Genomic DNA, 20001 nt, shown 5'->3' with positions numbered 1-20001 from the left:
GTCCACCTGCAGTGCTCCGGGGAGGGCAGACCCCAGACACAGCAGCGCAAGGGGTTCCCCATAAATGTATCATGAGGACAGGTCTCTGAGAGTCAGGCATCCTCTGAAGGGAAATCCCAGGTGCCTTGGGCCACTAAAGGTTAACTTCCTGTTTGTGGCCAACACCCAGGGATCATTGGACTTTTGTCCTCAAAGACCATGTTCTTGGTTTCATGCACCTCGATTCTCCATGTACTTGCCCTCCCTCCCCTCCCACCAATGCCTGATGGCATGGCAGTCGACAAAGAGAAAGGTTCACCAAACAAGGGCAGAAGCAGGGAAATCCCGGCGGTGGCCATTTCTCCTTCCGGCTACATCCCAGTTCAAGAATACAGATCTTTCTCACATTTTCTCATTCTTTTCTCCCAGAGACAAGGTCCTCTTCTTGCTTTCACACAAAAGCTGCCCTCCCCAGAGGCGCTGGACTGGTGACTTAACAGGGTCTGTTTCCAAGGGACACTCACCCTCCCAGACACCTCTCCCACATGTTTTTTGGTCTAAAATGACTACCCATGGCTCTCCGTGACATGCTGTCATCATTCTGTTTCTGGTGGTCCCAACCAGAATTTCTGGAAGTGTCCCAGGATGCCACACAACTCTGCTGTTCATGCTGAAGGCCACCATCTGTCCTGCAGAGACAAGGACCTTCCAGCCAATGTTGCCAGCTAGGATGGCTCGTACCCAGTTACTGGTTCCATTGTTGCTGCCCATGTTAAAATGGGATTTCAGGGCAAGGCAAAGATGAGCCGCCAGGTGGTCTGCCCAGCTGGGTCCTATAACATCGAGTGATTAGGGTGGATCATGGGAGAGGGAGGGGCGCGTACCCATTGGAGGGGTTCTCGCGCTGAGTGAAAGCCGCTCCCTCAATGAGTGCAGGTCAGTCCACAAGATAACTGAGATTATAGGCTGTAGGCAGGTGTGTAGGTCAGGTGGGTGAGTAGGTAGGTCTGAAGGTCTTCTGATTGGTGCCCCATTATTATCCTAGATGCCATCTTTTTTTAAAGATTTTATTTGTTTATTTGAGAGAGAGAGATAGCATGAGCAGGGGAGAGGGAGAGGCAGACTCGCTGCTGAGCAGGGAGCCCAGCATGGGCCTCTTGTTCCCAGGACCCTGAGACCCTGACCTGAGCTGAAGGCAGATGCTTAACAGACTGAGCCACCCAGAGGCCCTTAGAGGCCACTTTACACTCACCAAAAGCCCTGCTCTTCATGCATCCCACCAACTTCTAAGAAGGAAGAACCAAAACTTCGGGCACACTGATTCCTTGCTGACCCTAAAAGTGATGTCAGTTTTACTCAGGTAGCAAACATGAATTAAGTACCTACAGTCCGCCAGCATAGAGGACACAGAAGGGGAGGACATGACTTCTTACCCTCCGCATTCACCACTTATTTCAGAAGACCAGAACAATAGAGCGCAAAGCAGATGGTGACGGCATTGTCTGGCACTTCTTAAAGAACACACTTTTATATGTCTTGTACTATTTGTATTATGAATCGGAACATAACATACACGTTATGAGTATTATAATAGCTATGCTATTATATTATATTGGAGCACTGCAGGATTTCAGAGTAAAGAGGGAAACAGTTTCAGTAGACATTGCCCTCAAAGCAGTGCAGGTATAAGCTGGGACATTTTAAGGTACCTGATCCTGGTGATCTCCCTGGGGAGGCTATACATCAGATTGGCAGTCCCGATGATAACGGTTCTGGTGACGTGGGTTGGATGACAGTAAGAGTATAAGTAATTTTCTAGCACAGAGCCTGGCACTCAATAAATGAAATTTGCTGATGTTTTATTTCAATTAAGCATTTAGCCCTTGGCTGGGATTTCTTTGAATTTGAGTTATGATGAAGTGAAACAAGGGTGTGATCCATTAGAAAGGTAAATCCATTCCCTGAGGACATTTCCCTGGCCATTCCTTACTGGGGCCCATTCTTGGGCTCTGTAAGAGGCCTCTGGGTCCAGCCTCTGTAAGAGGCTCTTACAGAGGCTGGACCCACTCCTGCTGTCCTCCTCAGCCAGTCTCCTCTCATGTGTCCTCCAGTCACTCCTTAAGTCAGGGATGTTCCCAGATCTCTACTTTGGTTTGGCCTTCTTGTGCTACTGGTTCTTTGCGATCATCTCATTCACAGGCCTCTGGTCCAGCCCCCTGGAGATGACTCCTTAGATACTTCTCGTCCTAACCTCCAGATGGGTCGTACAGCTATTTCTAAATCAGCAGGTCCATGCTCTAAAGATGCTCCACTGGTGATTGTGTCCTCTAACTCAGAACTCAGAAATGTAGGGGCGCCTGGGTGGCTCAGTCGTTAGGCATCTGCCTTTGACTCAGGTCATGATCTCAGGGTCCTGGGGATCAACCCCACCCATCGGGTTCCCTGCTCAGTGGGAAGCCCGCTTCTCTCTCTCCCACTCCCCCTGCTTGTGTTCCTTCTCTTGCTGTGTCTCTCTCTGTCAAATAAATGAGCAAAATCTTAAAAAACAAACAAACTCAGAAATGTGCATCGAAAGTGCCCTTTGTCTCTGTCCGCAGGGCTGGACGTTGAATATCATCTCTCACCCAGACTATTTCAGAGGAATAGCTGTGTTCCCCTCTTCTCTTGGGTCATTTAAAGAAAGACCTTTGCAGTTATCCAAATCGAAAGACTGTATTGACTTCCTTATGCCCAAAAGACGACATGTAAACTGTAGCATGGCGTGGGAGGCCTGTCACTGCCCTGAAGACCCACCTTCCCTTGAACACGCCAAGCTCTTTGCATCTTTGTACTTTAGGACATGCTGTTCCCCCAGCTGATGTTCTTTAAGACCAGCTTGGTTTTTACACAAACCCGGAAGAGTTCTCAGACTCCCCCAAGCACAACAGTTGTTCCTCTCACAGGCCTTCAAAAAATCCTTTTCTTACAGGGTAGAGACGATTGCAACATAATTTTCTGTTTTTACCTCTCTTTCCTGTACTAGATACTGAGTCGCTATACAGCAGGGCCCTGTTCCCTGTTCATCTCATTTTACCAGGGCCTGGCATCTCGTGCTCAAGAAGTGCTCAAAGAGTGAGGAAAAGTATCAGGGATTCTTAAAGACTGACCTCAGCACCCTCAAAATCGACCTGACCTTTCGATGTTCCTGCCCCCAGTTACATTCACACTTTGAAGCTCTCTGGACTGCCACATTGTGCCCCCATCTTGTTTCTACCTCTACGCAGACAACATCTCTTTGGGGTCTGGGTTGGGGTGTCCCTTCTGTGGACACCCACAGCAACCAACTCATCAATCATAGTGATTTGCAGATTCCTTGGTATTTTTCACTTTCGTGTTTCACTTTTCCCTCTCTCCTTTAGTTTCCTCCCCAACTAGATGAAGCTGCTCAAACACAAGGACTCTTGGTTCCCTTCTTCTCTCTGTTGTTTTATACCAGTGATTCTCAAATGTTGGTGGGGATCTGGATCCATGGAAGGGCTTTGTAAAAACAGAAAGCTCAAGGCCCTGTCTTGCTACAAGTTGGGCATCTGTGTGCTTTATTACCCCTCCAGGTGATTCTGACACCTACAGAAGTTTGAGAACCTCTGATCTGTAGATCATGTCCTTAACCGCACCTACCACGTTAGGTCTTCTTCCGTAGGAGCGTGAGGAGGGCCATCGCTTCCCCCAGGGCCACACAGAGATGGCTGTCAGCCTGTAGCCGTCACTTCTTACAAATCAAGACTTTCTGCCAAAAAGAAAAACAGACTGCTCTGGTCACTTGCCCTGCATGCTGAATGGGCCTTTCTCATGTCGCTGGGAAGAACTGGTATATACCCTCACCCCCTCCCAGTGCCTACATCTCTCATGCTTGTCTGAGGCCGGCATTCGTGGAAAGGCCAATGAAAGCCAGCCTGGGGAGGCAAGAACAGAGAGGGGGCTCCCCGGGGACGGCCCTCAGGTACACATCTCGGCAGCGGAGAGCTGCCCCTGCGTCTGGGGCTGTGGCGACCCCAGGACGAGGAGACCTCCTCAGAACCTCCGCGGCAGGCAGTGACCATGTTAGCCTCCATGGTTTGTTCTCACGCAGAAGTAGCAAGAATGTCAGAGAGACAAATTAAGGATGTCCAGTTTGCTTTTCTGTCTGAAATGGTTTTGTTTCTAGCCATGTCTGGCCCCTACAGACCAGTTCTCAGGGTGGAAGACTCGGTTTTCTGAATGTCAATAAGGTATCCATTCATCACAGTCCATTTAAACTTCCTGACACTGGTTCTATCAGTAAATATTCTCGGAACTGTGCTCTGTGAAGGCATTGTTCTCAGGGCTGCGGGGAGACAAAGACAAATCAAATTGTCCTTAAATATCTGTCACTTCACTCTTTCTCCAGAGTCCCTCTTGCTTCAACGAAGAAAACAGAAACAATTGATTGATTGGTACTTTAAAATGATTTTGCTTCCTTCCTGCAGGGTCAGATGGTAACGAACTTCAGCCACTTGCCATTCTTGCAGTTTTGTTGTGTCCTAAAGCTAACATATTCCCACACAGCAAACTCTGTTCCACACATTTATTTTCTTCCAGGGCTGTGGGGCCGTTGGCTTTACATTGTCGAGGAGTCACCACCTGGCTGTTTCTAAATCATTATGTTTCTTTTAATGTGTTTTCACATATTCTGGAATATAAAAGGCTGGATGGCTTTGGGAAGGCCTGCAGAAACCAAATTCAAAAACTTTCTGGGAGTGGTTTGACTAGTTTGGGAATCATCTTCAGTTTCCTAAGATTAAATTAACATAATAATAGCAACTTTTGTTCAGAAATAGCCAGCTTCAAAGGAGCAGGGTATAAGTGACTTAGAAATCCTGTGACTTTTTTTTTTCCTTCTTTCTGATGTGTCATGCAAGTGAGAATGGCTGGGGAAAATCTTAAAGCCGGATTATATTAAAAAATCAGTCTCTCAAGGGTCGTGCTAAAATGCTCTGAGCTGACTGGGAGGGCTAGAGGGCTGGGAAGGCAAACTTGTTCCTCTGAAATAAGGTGTAAGCAAATTGTTTTCAAAAAGCCAGCGCCTGGATAGCTCAGTCCTTAAGCGTCTGCCTTTGGCTCAGGTCATGATCTCAGGGTCCTGGGATCAAGCTCCACATTGGGTTCCCTGCTTGGCAGGAAGCCTGCTTCTCCCTCTCCCACTCCCCCTGCTTGTGTTCCCTCTCTCACTGGGTCTCTCTCCATCAAATAGGTAAATAAAATCTTTTAAAAGAAATGTGATCCTCTTCTGAGGCCCCCTAAGTTCCTCTTCCAAAGAGATGGGGGCTAAGCAGATGAAAGCCAGGGCATCTGGCCGTTTGATAGAAGCAATCAGGGGTGTACTGATAAATGTTTAATGACCAGCTGGGGCTGGACCCTGATCTGCAGCATTTGCCAATTTCTATGGTGTAAATACTCCCACGCAGGCCTGTTTCACTCTTCCAATGTGAAGGCCCTCAAGGCTCTCACCAGCCCACATGATCCCTTCCTGCACACCGCTGGAAGAAGCTCAGACACATGAACTCTGAAGAAAGCACCCGGGGTTCAAACCCCAGCTCTGGCACTTAGTGGCTGTGGGACCTTGAGAAGGACTACTGATTTCTCTCTGGGCTCCGCATTCGTCACTGAAAAGTGTGTCTGTCACAGGATTACTGTGAAGAATAAACAGATACATATTTGGTACATAAAACAGCACATGACAAATGACCAGGAACCATCAGCCGTTTAGAGTGATGATGTTATTTCTGTAACGGAAGCAGAAGAATGGCTGTGGCTTATCCTGTTAAAAGAAAAGAAAAGGCAGAGTAAGTATTACATAAATAATTGTGCAGCCGAGGAAACAACATTTAACTCATACCTAGGTCACGCGCCCCTCGATGCTGCATCTTGTTCTCTATAGTCAATACAAGTCTTCCTCAGCTTATAATGAGGTTACATCCTGATAAACTCATCATAAGTTGAAACTATCTGAAGTCAAAAACGCGTTCGCTACAACTGACCTCGAAAACATCGTAGCTCAGCCTGGCCTATCTCAGATGTGCTCAGAACACTTGCATTCCCCTAGGGTTGGGCACAATCATCTAGCAAAAAGCCTATTTGGTAACAAAGTGTTGACTTGCTCATGTCATTGATTGAAACTGCACTGAAAGTGACAAACAATGGCTTTGTGGATGCTGCCTTCGTGATCATGGGACTGACCCAGAGCCCTGGGGGCTGCTCAGCAACCTCTGGGGATAAACTCCCATGTAACTCCAGCCCGGGAAAAGATCCAAATGCAAAATTCAATGTAGCTTCTACTGATGTGTTTTGTAAAGTCAAAAAATCAAAAAAAAAAAAAAATCAGAAAGGGACCATCTATATTTATTTTTTTTTTATTGTGTTATGTTAGTCACCATACAATACATTATTAGTTTTCAAGGCAGGGTTCCAACATGCATTGTTTATGTACAACACACAGCGCTCCATGCAATACGTGCCCTCCTTAATATTCACCACGAGGCTCTCCCCATCCCCTTACCCCCTTCCCCTCTAAAACGCTCAGTTTGTTTCTCAGAGTCCACAGTCTCTCATGGTACATCTCCCCCTCTGATTTCTCCAATTCACTTTTCCTTTCCTTTACCTTGTACCAGTTAGAATGGCAAAGATTAACAAGACAGAAAACAAATACTGGAGGGGATGCGGAGAAAGGGGAACCCTCTTACACCGTTGGTGGGAATGCAAGTGAGTGCAGCCACTTTGGAGAACAGTGTGGAGGTTCCTCAAAAAATTAAAAATAGAGCTTCCCTATGACCCATCAATTGCACTACTGGGTATTTACCCCAAAGATATAGATGTATTGAAAAGAAGGGCCATCTGTACCTCAATGTTCATAGCAGCAATGGCCACAGTTGCCAAGCTGTAGAAAGAACCAAGATGTCCTTTAACAGATGAATGGATAAAGAGGATATGGTCCATATAGACAATGGGATATTCTCAGCCATCAGAAAGGATGAATACCCGACTTTTGCATCAGCATGGATGGTACTGGAGGAGATTATGCTGGGGGACCATCTATATTTAAAACTTACCACTAAAAGAGTTCTAGTGTCAGTGAGAATTTGCCATGACAGCATATGGGCATGACTTCTGATTTCTCTCTGTTGTGTGTCCCTGGGAAGAAGCCTCACTATGACCTGTGCATCTAGAAATTCATTCCACACTCACTGAGTGCCTCTCATGTGCCCCCTCCTGCTGAGCCTGCAGACACACCGGAAGGGAGCCACCACCCCCATGAGGGAACACACAGCCTCTCTGAAGTTAGCCAGACCAGGGAGCATGATTGGGTTCCTTAGTCAGTGTCGGGCAAATTCTACCTTAATACCTCTACTGACATCCAATTTCTCTGCTCAGTTGGCCCACTGAAAGGGTTTTGCTCATTTCATGTCGCTCCCTCTTTTCTCTAAGACTTCAGATCTTGTGGAGGTTCCTGAAGAAGCTGATGGGCCTGGAGGTGGATATGACCCACGGAAACGCAGCAACAGTGGTGAGTGCTTGAGCCCGGAGGCCGGCATCGCCCCAGCAGGGACCTGAAGGGCCTTGCCCAGGTCCAGTCCGCAGCCAGGGAGAGTTGACTTGTAGTTCTTTTCTTTCTCTCCTAGCTCTGGAATTCACTCTGAGCAAATGTACAATATTCTGGAGGAAAACTAGGCCGAATTCCTGGTGGATCTCCCTGATTTTACTGCAAAATTCCCTGAGTTCTCATCCCTTATGAACTTAGCTACACTGGGGTCTAGGAGTCACTTCTGAGCCTTTTTGTTAATACATCATTTCCCTCACTGACCGACATTAGATTAGCAAACCGTTCTGGAAAGAAGCCACTCCCCACTACAGCTGAAGTACCCCAGAGCAGGTGGGTGGTGGTCCAGGTAAGTAGGGGTCTCCCACAGGGCTCCTCCCCAGCACAGATAAACTGACACTCAAAAACTGATCTGTATGATGGAGCCAAACACTCTTTCCTAATGTTATTTAATTTTCTCATAGCTTAGGCCCTTGTTACGATCATTTCTAGAATTTTTATTGAATGCTAACTACACGCTGTTGCTTGCTAACGTTAAGAAAGAACAACCTCTTAAACCAGAGTTTAAAGATACAACCAGCCCCTTATGGAGGAATCTTGCCAAGCCTCTCTGTCATCAGCAACTACTTAACTCCACTCATTTATGCAAAAGGTATTTATGAAGTATTTACTATGACCAGCAAAATGATACGAGTCACTGGGCTGTCCTCAGGTCCGCTCATAACCCAGCCAAGTTGTGGGTTCTGATTCGAGTTGCTGACCTGGGCTGAATGTATTCTTCTGGCAGACGTTATCCCTGCATTGGAAGCATGGGGATGTGGCACCCTGGGTAGATTTTCCACTCAACTGGTCACCTCTGCCCTTCCAGACTGGAAGCAGAAGTTCTGCATTCAGTACCCCAGAGCTGCTTTCGCAGCAAATGTCTTATGAGGCATCTCTTCCATTTCCTTAGCCCTAGGAGCTCATTTATGTGTCTTCTCTAGTTAGGGCAGTGTCTCTGTGATTCCGCATGAGAATCCTCTGTGATTCTCCTTCCTAAATAAGCATCAGTGTTCACCAGGGGCCCCCCTTGCCAAGCCCACTCACATCTGCTAGAGCGCACTGCTAGGCGAAGGATTCTTTGGCATCATCTGGGGAAAGCTGCACTTTTAGATCAATGCAAACATTCACTGAGCACTTAGCAGTGCCATTAGACGAATTAGAGTGCTGGCTGCCAGGGGAACCTCACAGCAGGGCCATAATGCCGCAGGACCCCCCCAGCCCATGTCTGTCTAGCCCCACAGATACGTTAACTGAGTTTGATCAAAATTCACCAGCATCTGAGCACAGACGTATCAGACACGGGTATTCAACCAGACCTTCATGTTAACACTTCAAGTGTGGTCATCTGTGCTGTCCTCTGAGTCTGCCTTCTGCCTGCACCCTTCCCTTCCCCCAACTGCTGATGGTCTGCTTATGACTACCTGCAGGGATGTATTTGGTCCTCAGCCCCTCCTTACTCTGGAGGCTGACCACTGGACTTCCCTCGGTGGTCATGTGGCCTCAAAGCAGTGACCTTGATCTCTCGGCATCAATCTCTTCATCTCTGAAATGAAGGATAGTGATCATACCGAATCCATAAGGTGTTGTTCATTCAATGAAATAATGAATGTAAAGGCTCTCTATATACTGATGACTCTGAAACCTCAGGCCCCTTTGCTGCCTCCAGATGCCTATCGCCCGCTGGACATGGCCATCTGAATGGGGAGTAGACATCGTGAAGTTAACACACCCAAACTGGATTCTTGATTTGCTCACCCACCCACCCACCACCACAACCTGCTCTTTGCCATTGTCCCTGCTCAGTAAATAGGAGCTCTGTTCTGCTAGTCAGTCTTACTCCAGGTCAGAACTTTTGACATCAGACTTGACACCCCTTTCTTCTCATGTCCTGTAGCCAATCTATCAGTAAATCTTACTTTCTGCTCTTCAAAATCATTCCCAGAATGTGCCCACCACTTATCTTCCTGCCTCAGGCATCCTGGGCAGCAGTTTTGGTGCTCTTGCTCACCTCATCCTCAGTAGCTAAGGTCTCTGTTTGCCCTGGAGACTTCTTTATGCAAAAAGTGGTCTTCAATAAGTTTTTATAATGTGAGGCAGCTATATTTGGGAATCGTCAAAGGGAAGCATGTTTCCTTCTAATAAACCCATCATGAGGTCATCAGGTGTCAGAGGCACAACCCAGGACCGTCCCACTCTCAAGTGTGGCCCATGGACAAGAATCCTGGACATCACAAGAGAAGTTGTTAGAAATGCAAAACCTCAGGCCTTGCCAGAACTACAGAAGCAGCGTTTCAATATTAATCGTATTAAAGTTCAAGAAGCAGGATGAGAAGTCATCTAGTCGAACTCCCTCCCTTCCAATACACACAACACATACACACACCCACAAACACATACTGTATGGATAAGGAAACTGAGTCACGGAGTAATACACTCAAAGACACAAAGTTTAATATTTGCCATTTCTTTTATGTTAAGAGGCATTTTTAGAGCCTAATTCAAAGAAATCTGTTGAAAGAACTTCACAAGCAATAAACCTCTATAAAGCTTTGGGGATCTATTAACTATTCCTTTGATCAGCAATAGCTTTCTTTACAATGCACCCGTGGAAGCTGGAGGGATTAATTATACAGCAGTTTGCTTCAAAACATGTTCTTGTGATTGGACTTACTCCCCTGTCCACGCAATTTGGGAAACAACGCAGAGAAAACACCCTGCTTGTGTGTCCAGGCTCCCACTGGTCTCCCCACAGTCATGGCATGGAGGGTCCTGGCCTTTCAGAAGTAGCACTTGGCTTCCGGTCACAAGCTGTTCTGCATGACATGTTTCGTTTATGTTCTAAAAATTACACAGTGCATACAGGTGTTATTTCTGCCAGCTAGGTGTCATGTCAAAATCCTTGAGGAAGATTTCCAAAGTCTCCTTGGAAGAGGATACAAGTCATACTCCTTTCTTTCTAACCAAGTGTGCACTCTCTGTTTTCTCTCTCATGAAAGATGTTGGGCTGCTCTGTCTGTTTCTGGTTGTTGTTTTCAACACTATTTGTGGATGCATCAGAAACTTAGAGGGGAGAGTTGTTGGTCTTCATCTTTGGCCAGAAATTCCACTTGAAGCTATGTGGTGAGCAAAGGGAGAAGTAAAATCTAGGCTGCCTATTGCAGCTCAAAATGCCAAATAATGACATTGTTGGCTGCCTTCAATAATTGCATTTCAGTATGACTCTATGTGATTATAACTTTCCTGGAAGAGAAGCAGAGGGAAAAGAACATAAGTAAGACAAATTCCTAGAAATATTCTTCACAAAGAACTGGGATAATCACATCCACTGGAGAATATTACGAAGCCCAATGATACCTTACTTTTCACTGAAGCAAAGAAATTTTGCCCAGAAAGGAAAAAAGCAAGCTCGGATTTGGAAAATTTGTCCTTGCCTTTAACATGCACTGATTTTATATCTCACATTTTGATTTGTCACCCAGAAAATGAAGCAAATATTTTAATGCCTTCTTCAACAGATACCCTAATATCTAGATGTCTCATATCTAAAGCAAGTAAAGGTCTTTTTTAAAACATAGAGGACTCTCTTTTCTTAAAGAAGTTTTTTTTTCCACTTTAGTACACCTAAAATTGCTGGGAAAAAGAATTTAAAAAAAAAAAAAGTTCCAGTTAATGCATGGCTGAGCTGGAAGCAAAATAAGACAATTCCTTGGAGTCTAAAAATGACAATAAAGCATGAATCCAGAGACATAAGCAGGTGAGGGCCACTGTTTATTCTGCACATCACTGGGGCCTCAGATTGGAGAAGAATAAGCCCCAGGTATGGTCAGTAGGGAGAAAGACCTGACAAGCAGGCATAGTAATAGGTACAATGAGAGGCCCTTTGGAAAAAGGCTGATACTCCAAAAAGCACCTTTAGTGGCACCAGGAAAAATGAATGTCCTGCAGAGGACATTTAGTAAAGAAAAATGTTATATTGGCCTGCAGAGGACAATTTAGTAAAGAAAAATGTTATACTGGCCTTAACTCAAGTGGGGAAGAAAAGAAAGAAATGAAATAGGAGCAGAGAGGAAGGAAAAGAAAAAGCAAAGGAGGGAAGAAACACTTCTTACTTGGGTTTAGGGCCTGAATTCATACTACCTCTGTGGACAAAGTAAAATAATATAAAATTTTAGATGAATTTATTTAAAGTGGCCTTGTTGGATAAATGGACAGGCATTTGCCAGAAGTAATACAAATGGCCTCTGGAGAAAAAGAATTTAAACCCAGACCTCAGAAGTTTCCACAAATGAACTTTCAAAGGACATGAACTAAACATTGAAATATGTCAAATACACAATAAAATGAGCTAGCATGTGTAAGAGTTAGCCAAAGCCCACCCTTTTTATGATCAGACTTCAGAGACTGTATACATTAGAATTATCAAATAAAGAAATATCTAATTGTATAGTTAGATATATTTAAAGATACAAAAAATGGACTATAACATATAACAAGAGCAAGACACTATCAAACAGAAACTTTTATCAAACAGAAAACCAAACAGAACTTTTAGAAATTAAAAAAAGGAGAAGAGGGGTGCCTGGGTGCTCAGTCCATAAGCATCTGCCTTCAGTTCAGGTCAAGATTCCAGGGTCCTGGGATTGAGCCCCGCATCAGGGTCCCTGCTCAATAGGAAGCCTGCTTCTCCCTCTCAAACTCCCCCTGTTTGTGTTCCTTTTCTTGCTGTGTGTCTCTCTCTCAATAAACAATTAAAATCTTTAAAAAAAAAGAAGAAATTGGATTGTTGGATTTAATAGCATATTAGATATAGCTGAAGAGAGAATTAGTAGTGTGGAATACACAGGCAAAGAACTTTCTTACAGTAAAGTCAGGGAGACAAAGCAATAGAATTCATGACAATGAAAGATGCAGAAGATGAGCAGGAAAGTCCAGCCTGCATCTAACTGACACTTAAAAGATACATAATGAGAGAATGGGGGAGAGACAATATTCAAGAAGATAGTGGCTAATATGTTTCAAGATTGATTAAAGACACCATTCCTCAAATTCAGAAATTTATACTTAGACCCATCTTTGCAAAACTGCAGTTACAAATGTTAAATGCAAAACGAAAGACAGATTACCTGCAGAAGAATGAAAACTAGACAGACAACCCTTTCTTATAAGTGACAAGAGAACCAAGTAACAGTATCAATACATTCAGTAATCCAAAAGAAAAGCAACTCTTAAAATAGAACTGTAAATGGAGCAAAAGCAAAACTCTTTCAAGAATATATATTTAGACAAACACTGTGTCTACAGTGCAGTGAAGAAAAAGCCACTCTAGAAATTTTGAAAGGATGTAGTTCAGAGAGGAAAGTGTGACCTCAAAGGAAGGAATGAAGGAATGAAGCACAAAGAAAGAACCAAGTGAACTTTGGCTACATAAAAAGACAACAATGTCAGCAAAAAGTTATTAATATGACACTAACTGAAATACTGGATATTTAAGAAAGAAATGGGCATTCAAAGGTTCTCATACTAATTGGAAGGAAATTAAAGATATTCTTTCACTTTAGATTTTGTTAAGTTAAATATACCTCTAAAATTTTTAGAATAGCCACTAGAAGATTAAAAAATAGATTTAACCTCGTAAGCTTAAAGGAAGAAAGGGGAAAGGATACAGAAATAGATGGAAAAGCATGAGAAATATGAGACAAATAGAAAAATACAAAATAAAATGCTAGAAGAGAATCCTAATTTATAAGTAATCAAAATTAATAGAAATCAACTAAGCCCTAGATAAAAGAGTTTTACACACTGGATTGTGTATGACTACATATAACAATCTAAAACATAAGGATATAGAAAGTTTGAAAGTAAAAAAAAAATGCATGTAATTTAAAAGGCAAAAGAAAGATTGCATAGCTGTATTAAAGTATGAAAAATGGACATTAAAATCAGAAAAGCTTACTAGAGAAAAAAACATCATTACATGACCATGGCCACTTCAGTAAAAGATATGAATCCTAAACATGTGTTTACTTATTATATAGCCTCAAAGTGACAGGAACTCAAGGGGCAATTGATAGAAGTATTAGGAAAATTGACATACCCCTTCATAGTGAGAAGTTTTTAACATGCCTCTGAAGTCATGAAAGCAGATGCATAAAAAGATTCAGGATTTAGAGGATCTGAGGACACATGTGACAATCCTAGTCTAATTGACTTAAAAAGGACACTCCATCTAACAAATAGATAATTCACATTCTTTTTAAGAACACAGAACAATTAAAAAAAATGATCACCTGCTAGACTATAAAGTAAGCTTCATAAATTTTTACAGGATTAATATTCTAGAGAACATACCTTTCTGACTATAATGCAAATAAGACAGAAACCAATCACCAAAAGATAGAGGAGAACCCATCATTTCAGAAATTAAAACATGCACTGGGAAAGCTCATGTGTCAAAAAAGAATATAATGAGAATTGGAATATACTTAAAATAAGTCATAATGAAAACACTACATATCAAAATTTGTGGGGTGTAGCTAAATTGTGACTAGAATATTTTGCTTTAGAAGTATTCTATGGGCACCTGGCTGGCTTAGTTGTTTGAGTGTCTGACTTTGGCTCGGGTCATGTCTTGGTGTCCTGCATCGGACTCTCCACTGAGCCAGGAGTCTGCTTCTCTGTCTTCCTCTGCTCCTCCCTCTGCTCATGCGTGTGTGCTCTCTCTCAAATAAATAAATCAGATCTTTAAAATATAAATGAAACTATTCTATTAAAAAATAAAAAGGCTGAAATTAATAACCTAAGCATCATATTTGAGAAGTCAGAAAAGAGACATAGAATAAGTCCCCAAAAAGCAATAGGAAGGCAATAAAAAGGTAAGAGCAGAAATTATCAAATGAAAAAGATAGGTCAATCAATCCTAAGAATGGTCCTTAAAAGAAGGATTGCCTGGGCGACTCAGTCAGTTAAGCCACTGACTCTTGGTTTTGGCTCAGGTCATGGTATCAGGTTCCTGAGATTGAGCCCCATGTCAGGTTCTGCACTCAGTGCAGAGTCTGCTTAAAGATTCCCTATCTCTCTGCTCTCCCCTTCTCACATGAGTGTGCTCTCTTTCTCTCTCATAAATAAATCTTAAAAAAAAAAAAGAAGAAAGAAAGAAAACTCAAAATCACCAAGAATTTTTTTTTTTTGAGAGAGAGAGCATGAGTGCTCACTTCGGCAGCACATATACTAAAATTGGAGAGAGAGAGCATGAGCAGGAAGAGAGAGAATCTTAAGCAGGCTCCACACCCAGGCCAGAGCCCAAGGACAGGCTCAGTCTCATGACCCTGAGATCAAGACCCTAGCCAAATTCAAGAGTCTAGTTGCTTAAGCAATTGAGCCACCCAGGCACCCCTATAATTACTAACAATATTTTTAAGCATAAATGAGATGAAGCAAAAGGTAATAATGAAAAGATGATTGTAACAGCAGTTGAAAGAAAATAAAAGAATCTCATGACCAACTTCATGCCAATAAATTTTAAAACTTTTTTTTGAATGGGCACATACCATGAAAAATATCAATGATCAAAATCTGACTCAAAAAGAAATAGAAAATATGAGAATTTGAATTTGCTTCTAGTCATGATAGAAACTGGATCAAGTATCTCGAATTTTGCCGGGCGAAAATACCAGGCTCAGACAACTTTATAAGTAAACTCAACCAAACATTTAAGGAATGGAAAATTTCCAGATTATGTAAGCTCTTTCAGGAAAATGAAAAATTTGCAGGGAAGAAGGGCTGCTACATTCTCTAACTTAGTTTATGAGGCTAGTCTAATACTGACCTCAAAATCAATTGAAGGCACCTTAAGAAAGGAAAATCACTGGCTAGTCTCCATCCTGAACATGGATGCAGAAATCTGAAACAGAATGTTAGTATACTGAATCTGATAATTTTTTAAAGATTTTATTTATTTGAGAGAAGAGAGTAGAAGTGAGAGAGAGAGAGAGAGAGAGCATGCACACAAGCTGGGGTAGGGGCAGAGGAAGAAGCAGACACCCCACTGAGGCAGGAGCCTGATGTGGGGCTCGATCCCAGAACTCTGGGATCATGACTTCAACCAAAAGCAGAAGCCACCCAAGCACCCCCAATAATTATTTTTTAAAGTAATGCATAATTACTAAGTTAGATTTATTTCAGGGATACAAATTTGTGTCTATGTTAGATAAGCAAGTAGCAAAACTTATACATTATTTTCTTCTTGAAGAAGAAAAACCAAATAACCATCTCATTGGAAAACGAAGTTGTGGACATGGTCCTCACAGGACTACAAAGTGAAGGAGAAAGAATATGAAAAAGGAAAAGAAGGAAGTCCTTTGGGGATGTGGCAGAAACTAAAGATTCATTTGCTTCCATAACATTAGAAAATATGTCTCCATGATGGATATATTCTTTGAGTTCTTGTCCTGGGTGATATCAGCAACCAGATTATTTTTAATAAAACAAATTTAAAGCACTAAATATAAAAAGTATATGATACATCTGTAGTAAAATAGCTACCTTTCTTTATTCTTTTCCCTTCAAGTCAAAGTCTTAGAAATAGCCCATAGGAATAGGTAATAGGTTTTTAAATTTTTTTTTTTTTTTTTGCAGTGGTCTGCTTTCAGTCATAGAGTTAAAAATACATTTGGGGGTCACTTCAAACAATGGTAAACAAACAATGGTAAACAAACCAAAAAATGGTAAACATTTTGAACCAGATGGCTAATGGATATTCAATAAAAAGCTTAAAATATTGTGAAACTGCAAAACTGTGAAATCCGTTCAAACTGATATGTAGCCTATGAAGTCTCCTTTTTTAACTCCAATCAAGAATTTTCTAGGAACATTCTCTGCATTTTTCCTGCAGATATTCAATATTCTTTTAGAAATATCCAGTTTTATTCTTATGGGATCAAATATTTACATCAAGCTCTTAGGGAATCACATAATACCCATGAAGAGTATTGTTGGTTTCCACTCAGTTCAGATTGGTAAGGTGAGACAGACAAGGTCTTGAGGCTGACAAGGTCAATAGGATCATTTTCCACTTACCTACAAACCAGAGCTCCTCCAGTGACTGCATATTTATGCCTAGGCTTCCAAGAAATCACGGAATTTCATGCACAGGCTCTGGAACCATAAACTGTGGAGAATAGATGTTTACTGAGCATCAGAACGTATACAGAGGCTTTTGTTCTGAACCATGTTTTCTGCATCCCACTTATTGAGGTCATTTTAAGGATAGTGGAGATGTCAGTGCAGTAACTGATAAAGGTTATAGCGTTTTCTGTGGAGTGTTTCTCCTCCTTTACTGATACTTCCTTACAATCTGAAGGGAGACCAAAGGGAACAAGAAAGCAGCAGTGTGATCTTTTTAAATGTCAAGTCATCTAACTGGTAGGTTAATTAAGACACCAAAACTCTATTGTACAAACTTGGAAACACTTGCCACTTTTTTGTTTGAGGCAGATATATGTGGTGAAAATAAGGCTGTCGCGTTGGTGCCTGGGGTAAAGGTGGCTGATCAAACAAGTTAAGGCAGAGCCCACTCCACCCCCCCCCCCCCCCCCGCCCCCGCACTACCTACCAAGGATCCCCCCAGCCATGCATCTGTATGGTGAAAATCCCTGCCCATTTGAGGAAGCTTTGTTTTTCATTTGAGACCACAGGGTGGCTACTTAAACGCAAAAGGAAGAGAATTACACATTTCAAAACCAACTAAATGAAAAGCCATTATTTGTTTTCTATTCTGAATAATAGTCCCAATGCATTGATGATAAGAGATGGAGGGAATATTTTGAAGTTCAAAATTAAAACTTTAGGGGCATCTAGGTGACTCAGTCAGTTGAATGTCTCGCTCAGTTTGTCTGTCTCAGGTCATGACCTCAGGGCGGTGAGATCAAGCCCCAAGTGGGGCTCTGTGCTCAGCCAGGAGTCTCCTTGAGATTCTCTCTTTCCCTCTTCCTCTGCTCTTTCCCCCCATCTCTCCAAAACACAAATCTTTTAAAAAAAGAAAAAAAGCTAAAGCTTTAATGTACAACATATAATATAGATACCAAGAAACTGAAATCAAAATATTGAAAATAGATAAAAGAATCTGGTATTTAGAAAAGGTCATTCAAATGCAATTAGGCCATACCTCACCCACTATTCTCTTAACAAATGATCTGATACATTCGACAGGTAAATAACATTGTTTCAAAGATGAATGAAACGCTTTGCCAAATAAGGCTTAGTTGTGAACACAACTGCCAAATATTCAGGAGGCATGCTCGCTGGAGGCGTGGGCACGGCTGTGGACACGCAGGGAAGGGAGAGCGGAATGCAGCTTGGGAGGCAGGAAAAGCCTCACGTGGAAGATGACATGAAAGCTGTGTAACTAAGATGAGGAAAAAGCAGTGAGGAACAAAGTAGAAACTATGGGACAGGGAAAACATAAAGCCACATCTTCTAGGCATGATTCCAAAACGTGGTGACTGGATTCATAAAGCACCTGCTTTTTCTTGTCTCCCTCAGTGTTTACTTATCCAGAAAATGGCACTGACGATTCCAGACACCAAGCAAAGAACATCAACCACCAGGTATTTTTCACGGTTAACCTTAAAAAATTGCTTTCCCAGCAAAACACAAATTTATTCAGAAACATTAGAAAATGTCAATGCAGGACAAGTAAACTATGGCAAAACCATAGGCAATCCCACCAAACAAAGACGGGAAAGGCTGTGTTGTAGAGACAAGAAGGGAGTTGGGGGAGAATGTTATAAATAAAAAGTCCATTGGAGGAAGCTAGGAACACTAAGTATGGCGGCTTTCATTGGCTGAGCTGAGATTGTCTCTTATTGGCTGAGCTGTTGGCTTCCCTCTTCCTGCTGGGACAGGAAAGTAGTAGTTACATAGTATCCACAGCAAGATCCCTGTCTTCCTGCTGGGTCTAAGCTGACTACGAGAAACAGGCCATAATAGCTTCCCCAGCCCAACCTCCTGACTCCATTTTAGTGAGAATTCCCTGTATTTATATTCACAGATGTCACAGAAGATAGACCAGGCATGGTCCCTAGATCCCATTACAGATCACTACTTAAGTGGGTTATGAAATCTAGTTAGTAGGTCCCAGAACAGAACAGAGTGTAGAAGAGAACAGAAAAGAACAATGTAGCATAAACGTGTGGTAGCATAGGTAGCTAAAACCATGCATCACAGTGCATCAAAGGTAAAAAGGATATGTATTGTGTTGTATACATTTTGCTGCCATTGTATGTTATATACAAATTGATGCATACTGTAAGGTGTGTACATTACATAATTACATAATCAATTATGACCATATTTTATAGTATGTAAATATATATTTTATGCTCACTTATATATAATACTATATAATTATATCTACATAATTAGAACAAGATAGACTAGGACAGAAGTATATAACTTAAGGTACTTGAGCTTCGGATAGAAGAGTGAATGAAAGTTGTGTACAACTTTTGTTTATGTCTTATATAGTATATGTTATCATATCATGTATTTAAATATATTATACAATTTTGTATATCATATATAATTTTATATACACATATATAACAATGATATATATATGTCATGTATGTTCTATTGTATTATATAATCATAATATGCAGTTATATTGTATATATTATATAATTTGTGTTCATTATGTATTACAAAGTGAAAACATTTATATAACATTGACATATATTTGGATAATAATGATGGGTAATATTTACATAACACTTATAAGACTCTTGGATAATCTATAAAGTGGGGACAACAATTGGGGGCTGTTGTGACTATGCCAATGCATGTAACATAATGCCCAGCACACACAGTAAGTTATCAAAAATGGTAGCCTTTATGACCATTATTGCAAGGTTTCATGGTCAGGAGATGGTGATTCTTTGATAGAAACCAAATCAGTCTGATGTCGAACACTATGCTTCTGTCGCAACATGCATGAACTAATTGCTCTTGACTATACCAGAGTCCCTTTATAGGCTAGGTACCAAATTTTAGGCTAACTGATAAAAAGTCAATTTTGGGAAATGAAAACTGATTACTACTATTCATATGTCCCTATTTCTATAGTGTAAATATTCCCATTCTTGGGGCCAAGGCTGTCAACTTTCATGAACAATGGTAGCAAAGAAAAAGTTGATTTGAAGACATTTGTAGTTATTTCTGACATATTTACACACTATTGGTTTTGGTTTCTAATGAAATCAAACTTAGCTAAGAAATTTACAATAAACCTGTGGTTGAAACAAAGCCTGAATAATGGTTTGATATTTTAACACTCACAGCCCTTACACTAGAATTACATTGCATTCACTTACTTATTTTCTGTTTTCTTCCTT

The 20001-nt window shown here is 41.8% G+C and overlaps 1 protein-coding gene across 3 annotated transcripts in view; it reads left to right on the top strand.

The window, feature by feature from the left end:
* STAC (SH3 and cysteine rich domain) overlaps positions 1-20001 on the top strand; it is a 146667-nt gene that overhangs the window by 96315 nt on the left and 30351 nt on the right. For all 3 annotated transcript variants that reach the window (XM_046001454.1, XM_046001453.1, XM_046001455.1), the window contains exons 6-7: positions 7459-7537; positions 18152-18216. In XM_046001454.1, coding sequence (XP_045857410.1) covers positions 7459-7537; positions 18152-18216 — 144 coding nt within the window. The remainder of the gene's footprint in view (positions 1-7458; positions 7538-18151; positions 18217-20001) is intronic.

The sequence above is a fragment of the Meles meles genome, chromosome 4, assembly GCF_922984935.1.
Source record: "Meles meles chromosome 4, mMelMel3.1 paternal haplotype, whole genome shotgun sequence".
In the NCBI taxonomy this organism is placed as follows: Eukaryota; Metazoa; Chordata; class Mammalia; order Carnivora; family Mustelidae; genus Meles; species Meles meles.
Note: the sequence above shows the minus strand (reverse complement) of the source record. Positions and strands in the feature narration are given on the sequence as shown.